Source organism: Lagopus muta, chromosome 2 (genome assembly GCF_023343835.1).
Source record: "Lagopus muta isolate bLagMut1 chromosome 2, bLagMut1 primary, whole genome shotgun sequence".
Classification (NCBI taxonomy): Eukaryota; Metazoa; Chordata; class Aves; order Galliformes; family Phasianidae; genus Lagopus; species Lagopus muta.
The window spans coordinates 64,530,994-64,549,924 of NC_064434.1; the positions used below are offsets into that span (position 1 = coordinate 64,530,994).

The 18,931-nt window shown below is 41.0% G+C and overlaps 1 protein-coding gene across 2 annotated transcripts in view; it reads right to left on the minus strand.

Annotated features, from left to right (window-relative positions):
- The window catches only part of UTRN (utrophin), a 344,046-nt gene that overhangs the window by 315,959 nt on the left and 9,156 nt on the right, over positions 1-18,931 (minus strand). Inside the window, exon 1 of one of the 2 annotated variants that reach the window (XM_048937879.1) lies at positions 10,647-10,674. The exons of the other annotated variant lie outside the window; for it this stretch is intronic. Coding sequence (XP_048793836.1) covers positions 10,647-10,659 — 13 coding nt within the window. The 5' untranslated portion in view covers positions 10,660-10,674. Of the gene's footprint in view, positions 1-10,646; positions 10,675-18,931 lie in introns of those variants that run through there. 2 annotated transcript variants of the gene reach the window in all.

Below are 18,931 nucleotides of genomic sequence, written 5' to 3' on the forward strand. Positions count from 1 at the left end.
CAAAGTACTACACAGGAATTGGGAAGAGAGAAAGCACAGCATTGGGAAAAGAAGAGAGGAAAGAAAAAAAAAAAAGATAATTCATCCATTCATTTGAAGATGAACTCAGAAATACCTAAGACCACTTCTCTATCCCATCTGAGAACAACACGAGCACTAGGTTCAAAGTGAAATTAAAGCTGCAAGCAATAATTAGAACAGAGGGTAACATCCTTTAATTACAAACAAATCCCCTTTAAGCAATGAAACCATCTACAGTGAGATGGGTTTCCACTTCTTTGCCATCTGGTTCCGGGAGCATTTCAAGAGCCCCAAATGCTTTCACTTGGAGAAGAGGAAATAAGCTTCTTTTTCACTGCATCCATACTTCCAGCTGTGTTCCAAATAGGCAAAAGGAGAAGAAAAACAACCAAAACTGAGACTGTTTCTTACCAAGGGAAGACAAAAGAGATAAGGACTTCCTTATTCTTCCTAGAGAAGGAGCAAGCTTCTGCAGGGTTTCTGCACTACCTCTCTAGCTAGGCCCCTCCTAACACTGCTACAGCGAGCTTCTAATTAAGTGCTATTCATGCTGTATGACACTAACACCCCATAATTTTATTCAGGATTTTTAATTTCACCACAACAACATGACAGGCTATTTTTCCACTGCCCTGACAAGCCAGTGCTTTGAGTTAGCAGGTGATCCAAAGCTGGACCTTCACCAAGGAAACAGAGAGATTAGAGGACAACAATAAAGAGAAGGATGCTGAAAAGGCAACGACAAACTCAAACAGAAACTAATTTTTTGAGTCAATTTTGACAGAAACTGTTATTAGTTTAAGCTCTACTCCCTAGAACCCAAAGCAACAGCAACTTCAGACTGAAACAAAGAGTTTTTAGCATCTCCATTGCAACCTTCTTTCACACAGCAGGTTCATATCAGCAAAAAGCACTCTCTGAAAAGGGAATAGGGATACAGGAAGTAGCACTGCCCTCACTACTGTAGGAAAGAAAGATGGGTTTGAGTATTGCAGCTGTGGTACAGAGAGCATACAGACACCATCACAGTTCTCACACACTGAGGGCTTCAACACCAACCACTTCCAGCACACAGCATTTTAGTTACATGAGGTTTGACATATGTGGACAGCTCTTGTAAAATAGTACTTACATGGCTGTTGCAACTAATAAACAGGATTATCCCAGAGGATGAAATATCAAGATTTACAGATAAAATGTGACACCCTCGAGAGTAACTGAAAATACAGAGACTCTTTATCTTCAAAATGGGGCTGTAGGGGGAGGTCTCTTTTTTTCCTCTTGTACAGACCCCAAAGGGAGCATTTAAAATGTAAACTCAAGGCAAACTTTCAGAGCACATTAGTCTGTCAGATTTATTTACGTTGCAGTCATACCTGGGAAACACAACCAGCACCACCCTTTCCACAAAGCACCCTGAGTCACCAGTTTCCAGCAGCACCAGAGCAGCCAGAGCAGCTCAACAGGAGGCGCAGGTGCCTTCTGCATTTTGTTTCTCATTCAAAATGCTGAGCACTCCTACTGAAAAGAAGGTTCCTTCCTATTTACAGGCACCTTTATAAAAAGAATCACAGCCCCTGCCACACAGCTCAGTACTTGCACTCCAGTCAGTGTACAACATGTATTTCAGTGGGAGCCTTGTGCTTGCATGGAATAGTCACCCACTTTCTAAATGCCGGTTTCCGCCTCCAAAACTGAAACATCTCAAAACTTTCTTCGGAATTTCATACAGATTTTTCATCAGAAAATGTCTTTGGATACATTCTTTTATATCTACATAGAAAACATTGGCTGGAAGAACAGCAAGCCTGTAAAATTTTATTCTTAATTGCAGTTAATGCAAGTTGATTTTATTTTGAGTAGACTTCCACAGGTATCTCATTCTAGTCCACTTCAACTAAATGGTTTTACGACAACAAATGCTGGCCAAGGTGTGCATACCTGCAGAACAGTCCCAACAACAGTGTGAGAGCAAACAAGTACTCTGAAGTCTATAGGCTGATGGAAGGAGCCTACTCCTTTCCTCTCTATCAGTTACAGCAGCAGTACCAACCAGCTTCTACCTTTTGGTTCCACATGCTGAGATGGATGAGTGGCTGAAAGCCATAGGTACAGCATACGTACATATGCACACTATATATATATATATATATATATATATATATATATATATATGCACTCCAAACAGCAGTAGACCTTACTAAGCCAAGAGCTGTTCCATGCCTGTCAGTGTTCAAGAGGCATTTGCATAATGCACTCAATACCATGCTTTACCTTTTGCTTAGCTCTGAGGCTGTCAGGCAGTTGGACTACATGACTACTGAAGGTCCCTTCCAACTGCATTCTATAAACACGAACAAGCTCTACCCAGGAAGGCAGGCAAGGCTGTGCTGAGATGATGGGTTCAGCCTCGAGGCAGCAGAGAAGAGAAGGGCAGAGAAAGAAGCCCTTCTGGAACAGCACATGGCCCTCAGCTTGCCAAGGCCTTCGGGCCTCAACTAAGGAAGCTTCCATCATCCAACTCTGCTTTCATCCTGAAAGCACAACCACACTCCTTGATCTCCTACTGTTGGGAAAAAGGGAAGGAGATGACTGGGTTTAAATTTATCCCAGGCACATTTCCACAGCAGTATTGGTCACAGTGATGATTGAGGGGATGGCAGTTAGCAGAGTGCAAGGAGTAACTGCACCATCAAACATCCCGAAGGTTGTTGGTTTTATTTTTATGCCCTTCGAGGACACTTGAGTGATCAGACAGTGCCCTGCAGGATGTTAACTTTTCAATCATACCATTTAGAGCACATAATATTTATTTTTCCATTGCCACTGAGCGAGCATAAGTACACATTTTATTACCAGTCTTCGTAAAATTAGCATTAAATTCCTTGCACCCAGACAGTCTACTTCCCTCCCCATTTGTAACAACGTATTTCATTCATTCTCTTCCAAAAAGCAAAGCCATGCAGAAAGGACAGCATTTTGCAGAGTCGTTCCGTCCGCTGCAGCACCTTTACCAAAGTGCTTAAGACTTCTACAATAGCGACACAGTGGACAAATGGTTTAATTAACCTGGAAAAAAGGGAATTGCAGAAAGCCACTAGGACTTCCTGGCCACTCCAAACCTTCCCTGAGCAGCAGAAATATTGTAAAGAGCTCCTCTCCCCAGAAGATAAACCTGTCTCCTGACAAGGACTTAGCAAAAGCATCTCTTTCCAAAATAGCACTGACTTTATCAGAGTCAAAAGAAAGACAAAAAAATAGCATGCCAACTCAGCTCAGAGCAGAAAGGCAGTGCTGGATGCACAGGAGCTGGCACAACTACACAGCACAAAATAGAAGGCTTTCCTTTCATGAAAGACTCCTTTACCACAAAAGCACATCACCAATGTATGTTCCAGCTCGAATCTCACTAAAGCCTTCAGCTAACTACAGGCTTACTGTACCTCTTGCTAATTTGCCCTCGTAAAGGCCACTCACTGCTCAAAGCTTACACACCATCTCAGAGCCTTAGCCTCTGATCTCCTTTTAACAACTACTAACCACAAATCACTGTGTTTAAGGTTGCCAAGATTGCAACAAGGCCAGAGAGTACACTTCAATAGATAACTCAGCATCAGACGTTTTGCTTGGTATAGCACAGTACAAAGATTTGTGATAAAATATTGTTGCAGTGAAGTTGTCAGATACTAGAAGTGTGACATTAAAAGGACCATTAAAATGCATGGCCTTTGTTTTCCTCTCCTTCATACAACTACAGCTGCAAAAAAAAGTGAGGTGAAACCATGTCCTTCATTAAACAACGGACCTATTGGAACCTACAAAGTAGCAGCTTGTTAGGTTAGCCCATGATCAAGGTCACATTATGGAGGGCCATCACACAGCCACTGTGCCATGCCACTACTTGGCCACGAGGTCAGATGGGAGCAAAAAGAAAAACAACAAAAGCCGTTAGTCTGCCTCATAGCCAAAGAGCAGAGAACTGAAGCTTCTGTAGGGCGCCCTAAGTATATTGTTTCTGCATGCACTAGGAAAGGAGACGAGGGTGGAAACAAGTACATGAAGTAGTTACCTAGAGGGGAAACAAAACAAAACAATCCTCTCTAAAAGTTACTGCGCACACAAAGCCGTGGGCAGAGATCCAGCAGCAGTGAGGACAGCCACACATCCTTTCCAAGCATAGTGCATCATCTCAAGCCACTCACCCCAGCTCCCAGCCAGCTCAGAGATCAGCCCATCCCACAGTGCATGACAACCAGGCCAGCTGACACCTCACCAAATAGAAAAGCTCAGGCACACTGCACCAACTGCAGAAACGTGGTGGGAAGCAGCCACAGGACAATGAGGGATTCAATTCCGCAAGCCAGCAAAAGGCTGTGTGTTTACACTCTCACTTGTTTTCAAGGACTACCAGCAAGCTCTTTTGTGCATATCTTTTGCAGCCTTCTGTCAGGTCAGATGGAAAACACTGGGCTCAGTTATTCAAGCTCAAGTGTGTGGAGGAGTAATTACCAAAGCTTCACTGGACAGAAGGATTGCATTCTTTTATTCTCTGCATGCCACCACCCACTAAGAAATCATAATAAAATTCCCTAGTAACCTCCTAAGCAAAGTCAGCATAACCACGCAGGAGTTCACCTACCATCACTCAGTATCAGTCTCAAGAACTCTACTTAGAACCTCTCACAAGTATAATGATGCTGGGACACACACTGCTACTGTGATACCAGTGTGGCTTGTGTCACAAGCAGAACCAAGCATTAGTTGAATTTGAAGATTAAATCACATGCAAAAAGTGGAATACAGCCAAAGATACCATAAACTTCACGAGTCTTCCTGGCCAAGACAGTCATACACAGACATTTGGGAATGTGTGTGATTCCTGGCCAAACCTGAAACATGAAGCTCTGAAATTATTTCTGCTTCAAAATTACTGATACAGCACAGCACTCTCATAAAAATGTCATGTAAAAAAATATAAGTTTACCTGGACTTAAACCACTTCAACGGTTGAAAAAGATGCATGCACTATATTGACAATATTATCAGTCATTTTGCAAAGCACTGCACCTTAAACTCAAAGAGTAAACAGGCACAAGTTTTCAATGGTCTAAACATCACCTTTTCTGCTAATTCATTCCCTCCCTCTAGTCCATCTAGTAGCATTTATCATGAAACCACATGATATTTTCTGGAACAACCTTAAAACAAGCAAAATAAAATTTTACATTAAAATGTTTCTGTAGAAGTAAAGGAATGAAGCCATTAAATTCAGGAAAGAAAAAAAAAAAGGAAATTATATACAAAGCTTTAATGTACTTTACAGTATGTATTTAGCAAGTATATTTATACTTACAATTATGAGTTCATGAGTATGCAACACATAAGTAACTGATGAAAGGTCTTACACCAAAGTGGATGCAATTACAGTTCTGAAATACCACACACGACCTCTTGTGCTGGGGATCCTCATTCCACTCAGCTGATGGGAATTCCCAGCACCACAATCTCCATAGCACCACAAAAAGCACTCTGAGTGGCACACCATGGCCAATTTATTCCTTACTTTGTCTAGTCTTTCCTTCCATCTTAACTGCTCTTGCTGCTTCAAGCAATCACTGAGTAGGTGTTTTCAGGAGGATATTTCATTACTACAACAATTTACTCTTGAGGGGCAATGGCTGCTGCCACAAAGCAGTTCTGCTTTTTCTGAAAGACTGTCAACACATGGGCAACTGCCACGTTGAACCAACAAAGCTATTAGTGAGGCAACTTGCATTAAGGCTGTTCAAACATGTACTTTCAGCAGTCTTTTCCTTTCTCTCCTCCAGTATCCGAGAAAAAGCAGAACACCAAAGCAAGCTGTATTTATGCAAGTGAGTTGCAGCTGGCATACAAGTGTGCAACCCTCCCATTTCTGTTATTCTGCCTTCAGATCACCCAACATTTGAGTATTTCTGTATCATACCTAAATTCAATCTGACATCAGTGTTCATTACATAATTTGTAACTGTACTATTCCCATATACCTTCATATAAACTGTTATACTGCTTGTGTATCATTTAAGACAGTTATACAAATGATGCTCTGTAAAATATCACTGCTGCTTTTTTTTTTTTTCCTTTATATCACTATCACAAAACTAAACTTCTTGTTGCTTGTAGGTGCTTCTTCGGGGTTGCATTCTAAAATCACTGTTAGCTCTGACATACTCCACTCCTTGTTTTAGAAGTTTGACTCAGCGTCACTTCCTATCACAGAAGTACTTCAGATCAGCCACAGGAGGAGGCAGGAAAACAAACAAACCAATCCTCCTTTGGCATACAGCACTCCTAAACATGGAAGGACATACATCTCCATAATAAAGACTTTAAGAGCTTAGTTTGCAAGACAAGCACAGTAATTTAGGAGAAGTTAGGCTAAGCTTGTGGTAAATTAGAAATAGAACTCCATTAAATCGGTTTGGTTTTTTTGTTGTTTTTTTTTTTAATTGAGAAGTACCTCAGTACTAACTACCATTAGTAAAACTTGTACTACTGAGTGTACACGAGGTCAAAGGTCACTGAAAAGCAGCTCTGGTTTAGATACAGTCAAATGACTAGAGTCACACAGAGATGCATTACTCCACAGCTTAAGAAGTCTGTTTTGATTAAATTCTCTCCGTACAACTAACAATCCCCATCCACCATCATCCTTCTCACCACTTTTCTCCATACACTCAGTTACTCCTGCAAAAAATAAAAAAATAAGATAAACCACCTCTCTAGTATTTAAAAAAAAAAAAAAAATCAGCTCACAAAACAAATCACAAGAGAGTTAATTGACTCTTCCCACTCCCACGTGACCATCAGGACCTATTACACTAACAAGGTTGTTCCTCCCATTCCAGCATCATTAACATGGAAACGTCCAGAGCTCCTCTCAGTTGCTATGATGGCCATCCAGTTTCCCACACCCTCAACAACCAGTTCCAGCCAAAACCACCCAGGGCACTACTGATGTAAGTTGGCTTGACATTTGTTCCACTGCTTCAGCAAACCAACCTCAACAGCAGCCTGCTTCCAAAAAGGCTGCACAAGATAAAAACCACTGCTCCAACAAGGAAGCATGCTTGGAAGTCCTGCCAGAGCAGCAGTGACATCAGAAGGGGAGTCCCAAAATGCCACTTCTGAGTCATAGCCAATCCTATGGCCCACACACCCCAAGGAGCCCAAGGATGGGACACAGAACAGACCCTGCGAGCAGAAAACAAGGTTTATTCAGACATTTTTGCTTCATCTGAATCCCACTTTCTGTCACAGAATAGCCAAGATTTGGGAGGTACAAGTCATGGTCACATTTAGGCTGTTTCTGATAGGGAGCAAAAAGGCTTAAGCTGCAGCAATCTCAAAGCTTGCAGGGCTTGGGAGGTAGAAATCAAGCAGACAGTGAGCACTTTCAACACAGTCCACTACTAATAAAAATTACATGGGGAAAATAGGGAGCTTCACAGCTCCAGTCAAGCTTTTTTTCTGAAGATAAAAAAAAAAAAGACTGTAATAAAACTGCACAACTAAAACTGCTATAAGAATAAGGAGGTATCCATTTCATTTGCTTCAACTTGCACTGCCCTGAGAGCACCCATTGCATCACACTGGCAGTAGCATACAGTCACAGTAAGTCCAACGCTGCTCCTGTGCACCTCAGCTGCAACAGGGATTAACTGTGATCTATAAAAAAACTGACACATTTTAAGTCCATGCCAAAGAGTGCTTTATTAGCAAAAAAAGACCTACATATTGGAAAAATGTTAGAAAAGCTTTGTGGACATCCTAAGTAGAAAGTAATGATCTCATCCACAAGAACTTCACACAAATGCAACAGAAGTATTCCAAGCAGTCAGCTTGAGATGCTCTCCAAAATGGTTTTGTCATAACCCAAAACCTTTTTACAAAGCGCAGGCGACAAAGCCTGCACTGCAGAGACCAGCTTCACCAAAAGATCTTCCAGTGCACTGTCACTAGACTCCCAGTGCCTGCCAATAAAGCACTGCTTTACTGAGCTCAGCTATGCAGTCAGTTCTCCTTCCCTTCTGGCACTGAGCAGTGCAAAAGGCAGCAAGTGATAGACAAGGGAGGAGGGGATGGGAGCATCAGCACACATATAAATCCCATGTTTTTATATATAATCTATTGCAAAAGCATAAGCCAGGCAGACTACAGCAACTGTATGCCTCTTGTTTGGATTAGCAAGTTATCGTGAGACCTTTGTTTAGGATTTACGAAAAACGCATGCAGGAAATGGAAGCAAAAAAAATCATAAAACAATTCCCTTGTTCAAAAAGCCGGGTGCACAAGAGAGGTGGTAACTTGCAACATTGTACAAACAAGAAGCAATTGGAAGTTAAATCCATGATGCTTAAACGCTGAACCAGCTTTCAATTTCTACAAATACAACCTTAGAGGCACAAGCCTGGCACAGCCACCACAGCACGGCACATCATCCCAGCAGCAAGAGACCTCTTGCTAAAAGTAAAGCTAGGATTTTCCAGCCACAGTCCATGAAACCACCCCTCATCCTTGCTCATTTGGTTGAGCAGTCACCATTTACACACTTGCAAGTAAGAAAGTGTGCTGAAAAGGAAGGAGACAGCAATATACAGAAACTAAAACTCAAAAGTAGGTCCACCAAAAAAACAAAAGGACTTCAGGACTGCGTACACTACTTTTTAATTTTACATTTCAGTCACCAAGTTTATATTAACTGCTATCGTTCACAGATTCCATCAGTCCCACTCCCTCCATCCCCACAGCCCAGAAGCCTGCTACACAGTCTGAACGAAGCAAGGAGGTAAATCCATTCCCTTGGACAGGTCACAAGAACTCATATCCAGCGAGTGACAGACAAAGCATCAACAACAGATCTGCCCAAACAGAGAACTGGAAACACCCAGTTACAGGCTTTTGACCGAAATCTCAAATCCACGCACTGCTGTATGATTACTCTCAACTTGAAAGGAATGCAATTTCTCAGGAATTTCACTACTTCCAAACAGAATTCTTAGAAGGGACACGTGAATGTATATGCGTATGTACATACATGTGCACACAAAGCCCATACATACAGCTCCCTCACCTTTAAACACGCTGCAGTGATGATCTAAAAATGCCACTGCTTCAGGCTGCATTACTTGAAAACAGTATCTGACTCTCTGATTGGAATGGGTTTTTTAAAATACATTACAAAGAAACCTCCAGACCAAATACGTGTAAATATATTTTTTGTTATTTTACCATTAGTTTTGGTGCAGGGGAAGGGGAGGAACAAGAGCTTTCTAAACATGTCACTCCTTTCAGGGCTAAAACCCACGCTGTTTTGGTTTGGTTTTTTTTTTCAGAAACGATCTTTTCTACCCTGAAGCTCTCCCATCTCCATTCTCCTATCTCTACGACAAAGCCAATTATTTTGCCTATCCTGGACTGACACATATAATACACTGTGATTTGGGCCAGTTGTGCAAGGCAGCAGCAATCTTCTTGCCCTTCTCTCAAAATCCCTATCCTGGAAACATTTCTACATCCAATTACTGCTTATATGAAAATAAAAGTAACTATAAGATTACATTCTTACAGTCTTTAAAACCTGTCTTCTTTCCATCATGGAAGGTCTAGTCCACATTTGCAGTGATAAAAGAGAAAGGAGCAGGAAGTCGTGGCAAGCTTTTTTGTTTGCTTTCTTTTATGATTTGTTTGTTTTCTTAACTAAAACTAGGCTGCAGTGTAAAAGGTAAAGGCTGATCTTCCTGGACGTCATTGATGTTTCCCTGGACAAAGATGCAGATCTAAGTTACAAATAACCTAAACATCATATGCATCTGTCAAGCTCTATGACTACTGAAAGCACAGAAAAGAGGCACAGAGGAGATTCATTTTATGGCTTTTCTTTTTGATTGCTAGAGGGAAGAAAACAACACCACTATTCAGCAGAATAAGCACGCCTCGTTTGCAAGGAAACCAGTACCTTGAAAATCAGTAAGTGTTGTGATAGTGTTCCAAAACAACAATGATAACATAAAGAGGTCTTCAGCACTTCAAATTTCAGCTGCATATGCATTCTGAAGTACAGTCTTCCTTTCCAGCATAAAAAGATCATCTTGATAAGAAGGTTCTGACACTAAGAGCTGCACAGGTTGAAGAAGACAGTCAAGAATAAGTTTTATCCTATGAAGTGGGATCACTCTGGTTCGTTCACTTTAAGGAACCAAAGACCTGCAGTCAGATTACAAAGAAGCAAACAATTGCCAGCAGCCAACTATACTGACAGATCACATCCAACTTAAATTAAAAGGTTTTAAAAGCAATTTACTGGTCTAAGAAGCTCCACCAATAAGGAACCAAATTCAGGAAAACTACACACAGACAGTCCCAGTTGTTTCAGTGCCATCTTCTCAGAGTTATTTCTGTTGATAAATTACAAAGGGAAAAAAGGGACAGAGTAGGATGAAAGAAGGACACACAAACCTATCCATATTAAAATTCAGTGTCTAGATCAGGTTTAACCATTTGGAAAATGAGAGGGTTCCTAAAATGAGTAAGTGGATCCAAACTCAATAATAAGTGTTTTAAACAGACAAGCACACAGTCCATACCAAGCAGCTGCATTGCCGATCCAGTACCTGCTGGACACAACTGCATATAAACTTGATATAACAGATGTAGAAAATGCTTTTCTTTTTTCCAGTTTTCTGTTCTCTTAAGCTGGAAGAGTTTTCAGAAGCTTTTCAAGCACGTTCACTTACTCCCCATTTTTATGCATCAACACTGATCCTTCCAAACTAGAAGGCTCACAGAGAAGTCCTCACTTGGGGTTAAATTTTAAACAGACCAGGTTTCATTTGCATAGGTCTGGTTAATGAAGAAAAGACTGGCAGTGGGTACAACATCCTTCCTTCTGTTCTGAATTTTAAGTGCCAATAGTTGGCTGACCTTAGCCCAGCCTTCCCACCTGAGAAGACCTGCATGGATAACTTCTCCTTCAACTGCACGCCAAGGAGTCCACATTCACTTTTTCTCCTGACTGTTGTATCTCCATCGCTTTTCTAGATTTGCCAAGCTTCATTCTCAGATGTGAGCTTCCCCTCACCCGTTCCGCAGGCTCCCCTCAGTCTGGGCAGGATGCCACAGGAGAACAAGGCCATTTGAAGAAGAAAGTCAACTTGAAAAAATTAAGAAAAGGAAGCAAGCACTCCTCAAATGTCTCCACAAAATGAAGAATTTCACTTGAATTGGAAAGAGAAAATCCTTCCTTCTCCAGCACATTAATATCACAGACAACACAGAACAAACCACAGGAGATATATCACTGTTGCAACCAAGTGGCAATTTATAGAAACTTTTAATGAATGCTTTTTTATCTTAAAGAGAGTCTACAATATGACTATTTGAATTTCAGTGAAACGTAGATATCCACTGGAGAAGGTACGAAGCTTTTCCCCTGCGTAAGCAGTTTAGAAACTGCAGATCTGACAGAATAAATGACAATCCATAACACAAGATGCATTTACAAAATCAAACATTGCCAGATTCAACTTCAGACATCCTTATTCAGCTAATTTTGTATGTGCTTTTTTTTTTTTATTTTTGAATATAAGCTTTTGCAAGGAAACCGCAAACTTTGCATAGAGCAGCTTGCAAGATACTGCAAAAATCTCCTGCCAAAGCTCTGTGACACCATGTTGTAATCCACCATATAAATATTCAAATATATTCATGAGTAACCTCTCTAAGGCAGTACGTGTGGTTATACAGCTACAGGACCACATCCACACTTTGCTCACTGCAGTACTGCTCCTCCCTGGGATGGAAACGCACAGTCAGGTTGTAAGAATTTTTCTGAGAATTCATCAAAGTTCCACTGAAACAGGGTGGGGAAACCACCAATAAAAAGCACATTGGCCAGCCCAGGGTACTCTCAAGCCAAGTTATATAGCTATCTTGAGTAAAGCAGCAACATCCAATTTTCCTTGCAGATAGAGCGTATATAAAAACTCCATTTGGAACAGGGTAAGCTACTGCTTCCAGACTTCTACCCAACAATGAATCAAAAGCAGACCTGAACAATTCCTGTCAGAATGAAATTCCACATATTTGCAGTGCGATAGAAGAAAAGTCGACCACTCTGTCTACCAAGCATCCCTTAAGTACTAACAAAACTACCAAAAGACTATCGTGAGAGCTTAGAGGATCACATCACAGCTAAACATGGAAGCTCAAAGAGGCTAAAGATAGCCATCTGCATCCTCCACAGCTGATCACCAGGTCAAGAACTACACAGGCAGCAGAGCAAAGCTAAAATAAGTTTGGGAACAGACAGGCTTGTTTTATACTAACACAGAGTCTGGGACTCTGGCTTAAGCATAAAGGAAAAATGTAAGATCAGATGTCATTTTTTTTTTTTTTTCCACATTTTTCATCCATGGTGAAGAGCCAAATGTCATTTTAGGAAGAAAAAAAAAAGCAAAAGAACTCAGGGCCAAGAAGGTATTTTTTACTATTATTTCACCTAGCTGTACATTTTATATATATATCTTCCTCAAAGCTGACATTTTAAAAATTAGTCACTCTTGCATATATATATATATATATATTCTTACTCAAGAATTTAAAGTAAATTATCTTTTCCAAAATTAAATACGTGGTTATTCATATTGAATTTAGTTGTTTATTTTACAGAAGGAAATTTGAAAGAGGACTTTAAGAAGCTACTTAAAGCTGAAAGGACTTGCTTAACTAGTTCTGCTTATTATGAAAAGGAAATTACAATCACCGAATCAGCTTTTGTTTAATTTTCAGCAGAGAAAAACCACACACCTCGATTTAATGCACAACCTTTTATTATAGAGATGCAATTAAAGTTGCTTCCTCTTACTTAGAAAAAAAATGACACTTTTTTTTTTTTTTTAAACACACACTGGGATTTCATAGCAGAAGGTTACATATTTATTTAAATAAACAGTAGATGATTATTTGTTATGAGCTGGATGACTTTCAAAGATGTGATCTGGCTGACCCACCCAGGCTTCTCAGCCCTATTCTCGTCTCTCTAAATTCTGCAAAGGAGGGTTAGAGAAAGAGTCTGAAGGTTGTTGTATGGATTTTTTATGCAGTAAAAACATTTCTTGTCCCCCTTGCTTAAGGCTGCATTATTTGAAATAGTAATTTAACCAAAAATTCTTTGTTCTTGCTTCGTGCACTAATTGAATAATTGTGTAGGAAAACAGTCAGACAAGTAGGTTTTATAACACTTTTAAGCTATATCCAACCTTACGTAGCAGGAGAAAATGGTATATTCTCACTGAAATCAGATTGCACAATTTGACAGACTTTGAGAAAATCTTTCATGATACCTTGCAGATTCCAAACTGCAGCAGAGTTCAATTTATTCATCCGATGACGATGATGGACGATGACGAAAAGACGATGGAAAAGGAATTTTAAAAGAAAAAAAAGAGGATATGTTCTCTAAGTATGCAGTAATACAGAGATACAAAGCAGAGGAGAGTCCCACACAATTCACACACATTATTTCTTCACTTGCAACATTGCATCCCAGAGAACAGATGCAGATTAAAATCCATCACAACAGCCATAGATTCTCACCAAGATCAAATATAATTCATTCAATTGCTTTTTAAAGACTTTCCGTAATGTAAGTTTCGATAATCACAATTCACCCACTCTGTCAGCTGATAACCTTTTGGCTCTGCTAAATTCTGGGCAGCCAAGACTCCATTCTTTGCTTCTCTTCATTGTGCTGTAGATGAGAGCTGAGCCCCAGATGCCTGCAGCCTCTTCACATTTTTCTGGCAGCACAAGAGGCTCCAAATAGGATAGCAAGTTAAGATCCTTTCAGAGTGCTGGAACAACATGAAAGGAGCCTCAATGCAAGTGGGAATACCAGGCAGAAATAATATCTTGTAAAGAACAAAACTTCTTTTTCTGCCCTCTGTCTTCCAACCCCAAAAAGGAAAAAAAAAAACGATTGTGTGCATTTTTACACAAAGGTAGAAAAAAATCAGCAGTTCAGTAGACATAAGAACCCAAAACAAGAAAAAAGATAAGTTACACAAAACAACAACGTAACATTGCACAATTTCCCTCCTCCTTCCCACACAAATTATGCAGAACACTTTCACCAGCAGGTTGCCCCATTCCAGGCCATGTAAGTTAATTCAGACGACTGCTACAGTATGTTAGCATCTTTCAGCCATGTATTCCATCGCAGAAATTCATATCTTTCATACCTTTTTCTCTTTCCCCAGGGAGACTAAATAGACTTCCAATTTCAAGAATTTTTATTATGTGGGCACATAACTACAAATTAAAACCAGAGACAAGGCCAAAATAAGATCGTGTAACAAAAGGTGGCAAGACGCAGAGTGGAAAACAAATATATCAGCAAAGCATTTCTCAGCAGTTAGTCATTCTACCTGGGTACTACATACACTTCGTCACCACCGCCTGATTATGCCCCTTCCCTGACAGCAGTAGGGGCAGCGCTACAGGGAAAAGGATGCACCAGGACTTCCCAGGTAAAAGCTGGCAGTAAATTCTATTATTTCATTTTTAATTCCCAAATCACGCTAAACCCAGAACTTCTACAAAAACAGATCATGCAGTGTGAATTACTCATGCTTCTTCCTAGCCAGCTCCAGTGGTACGATTTGCAATGGCTCCTATCTCCTCCAAGGGACTGTTCAACACATTTGTATTAGCTCAGAAAAGCCTTCACAGTCAAGCACAGGCTTCATCGTGAAATTAAATTTAATCACCTAAACTTGAATCCTTTAAGGATGAATCTAAGAAGGCACAGAATTTCTTGAAGTTCATATCGGAAGGAGGTGAAGGACAATAACAAATCTGATGTGTAAAATAGATCAAGGTTTCTAGGACCTTCCATTACTCTCATTCTAGCTTTCTCAGTTCCAAAGGCATTATATCCAGCCCATAGACAAACCAACCACCACATCCCATGTGACACTTCATCCTGGGAAAAAAAAAAACACACATAAAAAAAAAAGCCCACTGAACTATATTTTTATAAAGCTAGAAGCATCAGGATCCGCTAGGTATTATATGCAACTCTTCGATCACATTTTCTCCTGAAGAAAATGCATTCTGCCTTAGAAATAAGGATTATATGCTAGAGTTGGCCCCAATATAACCCAATAACCGCTCGCTTCGGGTATAGCATCAAACAAACAAGAAGAAAAAAAACAGTTTCAAGAGAAGCACTGAAGTAGAAGCAAAAACCAGAAGCTGCTGCAATGGGAGCGTGCCCTGGAGCAGACGTTCCACTCGCACATTCCTCTGTGAGGCTGGGACCTTCTTAGCTGCACTGACATGCAACGCACCCTAACATGCGACTCCTGGGGGAATTCAGAAGCCCCAAACAGCAACCTCACCAAGCAAGTCACCAAAAATCAGACCTCAACTGCACTAACTGTAGCATGTCATGTTGTTCAAGCGACTGACCACATCATACAGATCCAACTAGGAGCGCACCTGCCAGATCAGTGCTACAACTCCCATCCTCAACGTAACAAGCTCCGCACCACGCAGCACCAGAGCTCAACACTCACTGGCCAGCATCATCCATTATTTTTTTTTTTCCTCCTACATTGGGTTTCTGTTCAAAAATGTTATCAGAACTGTTCCTGTGTGTAGGCTAGTCATTCCACAATACAAGGGCTGATATCACGGTAATGCTGAGTTCTTTCGCGGCCATCAACCACTGCAGTGGCCAGATGGTTGCTAATGCCAGCAACACAAGGATTTGTTTGGGTTGTTTTATTTTTGTGGGGGGAGGGGAGACCAACGTTCCTTTTCTCTACTTCTTGATTTATGACCTTGCAATGCCTTTCTCCTGGGAAAAAATATCATAGGTTGCTACAAGTCCACCCTTCAGGTCAGATGAGCAACTTTCAGCATCGAATTTTAGTACAGAGGTCTCAATGTAAGCTTCAGCACACAGGCAAGCTTCTTAAATCCTCTTTGGCTTTAAATCTTGGACACAGTCATCAAGCAGTACAGCTCTCTACTGCAAAAATATATACAAAAACCTCTCCCCAGAACATGTTTGGATTTTGTGCTTGACTTAGTAAGAACACCCTGAATGTTCTCTAGCCTCTTCTGGCCCATTTTCACAGTGCAACACAAGAACACACTACAGCTCACCCTACACTCCCACCTGATGCTTGGGGCAACGGTCAGTGGTTGGAAGCCATTTGAAAATTTGGACTGGCATTTCAAGAGTGACAAGTCAACACAAGGGCTCTAATTAAGAGGCAATTACAAGAAAGATGGGCACCACCCCAAACTCCCCCCACCCACCTGTGACTACTTCGGAAAAAAATAACACCTGCATGTTTGTTATCATCTCTGACAGCTGGGGCCTTAAGACGTCAGGAACAGGGACACCGCACAGGCTTCAGGCAAGACAGAACTCCCTCAGCATTCCTGTAACAATACTGTAATAAACTGGTAGCAAAGTTCAGGAGCAAACAATAGCCTTTCAATCAAAGTTATAAGGACGACACTTTAAAACAGTCAGGTTCTGCATAGATAGCTAAGGACTCTTCCCTACTCATGGCTCTTGAAGCACCAGGTCTATAATTTCTCATTAGATACCCGAAAGGTTTTTTAGTCTAGGCCTACATGATAACTGTCCTCAGCTCTTTCTGCACCAAGCTTTCTCTGTATGAACATTTACAGCAGCATCTCAGCAAGTAACTCAAGTCTTCATCGGAGTTATCTCCCACAAAGATAGCAGCTAAATCCTTTTTCTTCTCCCTGCAGATGCCTTCTGGATAAGGGAGCTGAAAAGAGAGAGAGGCAGCGGAGTGAAGCGTGAAAGCTGTATCATGACTTCCTGCATCTAATTCACTAGATTTTTAGACTGGCTCACTGAGCTGTTTTCTATCCACACTGCAGATGAGATGGTACCTAGAACACAGGAGCAAAGATGTCCCCAGTCACAGCTCTGACATAGCTGCAGGGGCACAGTCACAAGGCCACATCCCAGAGCAGCAGAACCCAGTGCTATTGCATCCATCTTTCACTCACATAAGATTGAGGATAGTATGGAAAAATGCTTCTCCAGTTGTGTTAGTCTTCCTCACATACACCATGCGCTAGTCATGGCCTCATTCACAGTAGCCCTCCTCCAGCCGAAAGGAAAAATATGGAGCTAAGGAAGATACATACAAGGGGAGCAGAGCACACAGAAAAAGAGCAACTGCTGGGAAGAACGGAAGTTATGACTTTCAAAAAGCAAAGTTTGGAGATACTTGGTTTGTTTTGGGTAATTATTTTTAACTGCATATCATGTTCAGAAATCATCTCTCTGGTACTTGGAACTCGACAGGACATCTATTTTTAAATATTATTCATTCCATAACCAATCATCTAGAGAGACGAGACAACTGGTAATAAATCAGGGCCACAAACAACTACAAAATGCCCTTGCTGGAAATCAGCTCAGCTGGCCATTCTCTGCTGTCATCACCTTTCACATGAACCTTCCAGCTCCTGGCTCCTATGTGCCACAACACCTGTCCTGTATAAAACAGGCTGCATCACATCAGATTCAGGATAATACATCTTAACTCCAGCTACTCCAGAACACATCTTAAAAATACAGATTGTGCCGGCTCAGACAGATACATACAGAAAGGCAGGCTTAGATACTTAGAAAAAAAAGTGCTATTGTACTTTGCAGTTGTAACATTGAGCCTAAGATGCATCAGTGTCACAGCTTCATTACTAGTGCTCATAGGAAATGGGTGGGAAAAGTTTGCTTATGTCTAACACATATTCACAATTCAGCCCATCTATTCTGGAAGCTGTTTTACAGCATGCAACACAAAGACAGCACACACAGCCTCCAAGTCTTCCTGCTACATGACTCAGCTTGGCCAGACCAAAGAACCTCACTTTTCTCTCCATGTTTCTAGCATAGTTTAGTTTCTCTGAGAGGGAACAGAACTCCTACTTAATTTTGACTGCAGACAATCTGGAAGCTATCATCACCCAAAAACCACCCATTTCATGAGACAGCAGCAAACCATTCCATCTCCTCACTTATAGGATGCAAAACTTTTTGTTTAAAGATCAATCCTTCTTCCTTTCTTCTCAATTATGGCACCTTAAGACATGCAAAGAGCTCTGTCACACCTCAACCGCACTGAACGCATCGCTCAAAATTCAGTGATCTTTCAAACAAAAGGATTTGGAGATTTACAGGTTTGTTTTGTTTTTTTTAAACATTAAAAAAAGTGGGTTATGACTATTTTTCAACCCTTTGAAAGAGTGGATAATAGCAGGACAAGGGGAAATGGTTTTAAGATGAAGGAGGGAAGATTTAGGTTGGATGTCAGGGGGAAGTTCTTTACTATGAGAGTAGTAAGGTACTGGAACAGGCTGCCCAGAGATGCTGGGGATGCCCCATCCCTAGAGGTGTTCAAGGCCAAGTCGGATGGGGCTTTGGGCAACCCGGTCTAGTATTAAATGTGGGGGCTGGTGGTTCTGCTTGTGGCAGCAGGTCTGGGACTTGATGATCTTTGAGGTCTCTACCAACCCAAGCCATTTATGATTCTATGATTTTCTTCACGGAGATGAATACACACAGTACTGCCAGCATGTAAACGTTGTTTATAGACTGTACTATCATGCTGAAGTTTTTAATACTGTCTAGTGAGAAGAGTAGGTAATTACCACAGAGAGACAGGAAACCTCCAGCAATTCACAGGTAGAGGAAAAGGCCTCCAAGAACAGTCAGGATTTTATTTATTTATTTTTTGCTCTGAAAGAGTAGGAAAAACAAATAGCCTTCATGACCTACTACGGAAGTTATTTCCCCTCTTAAAGCAAACAC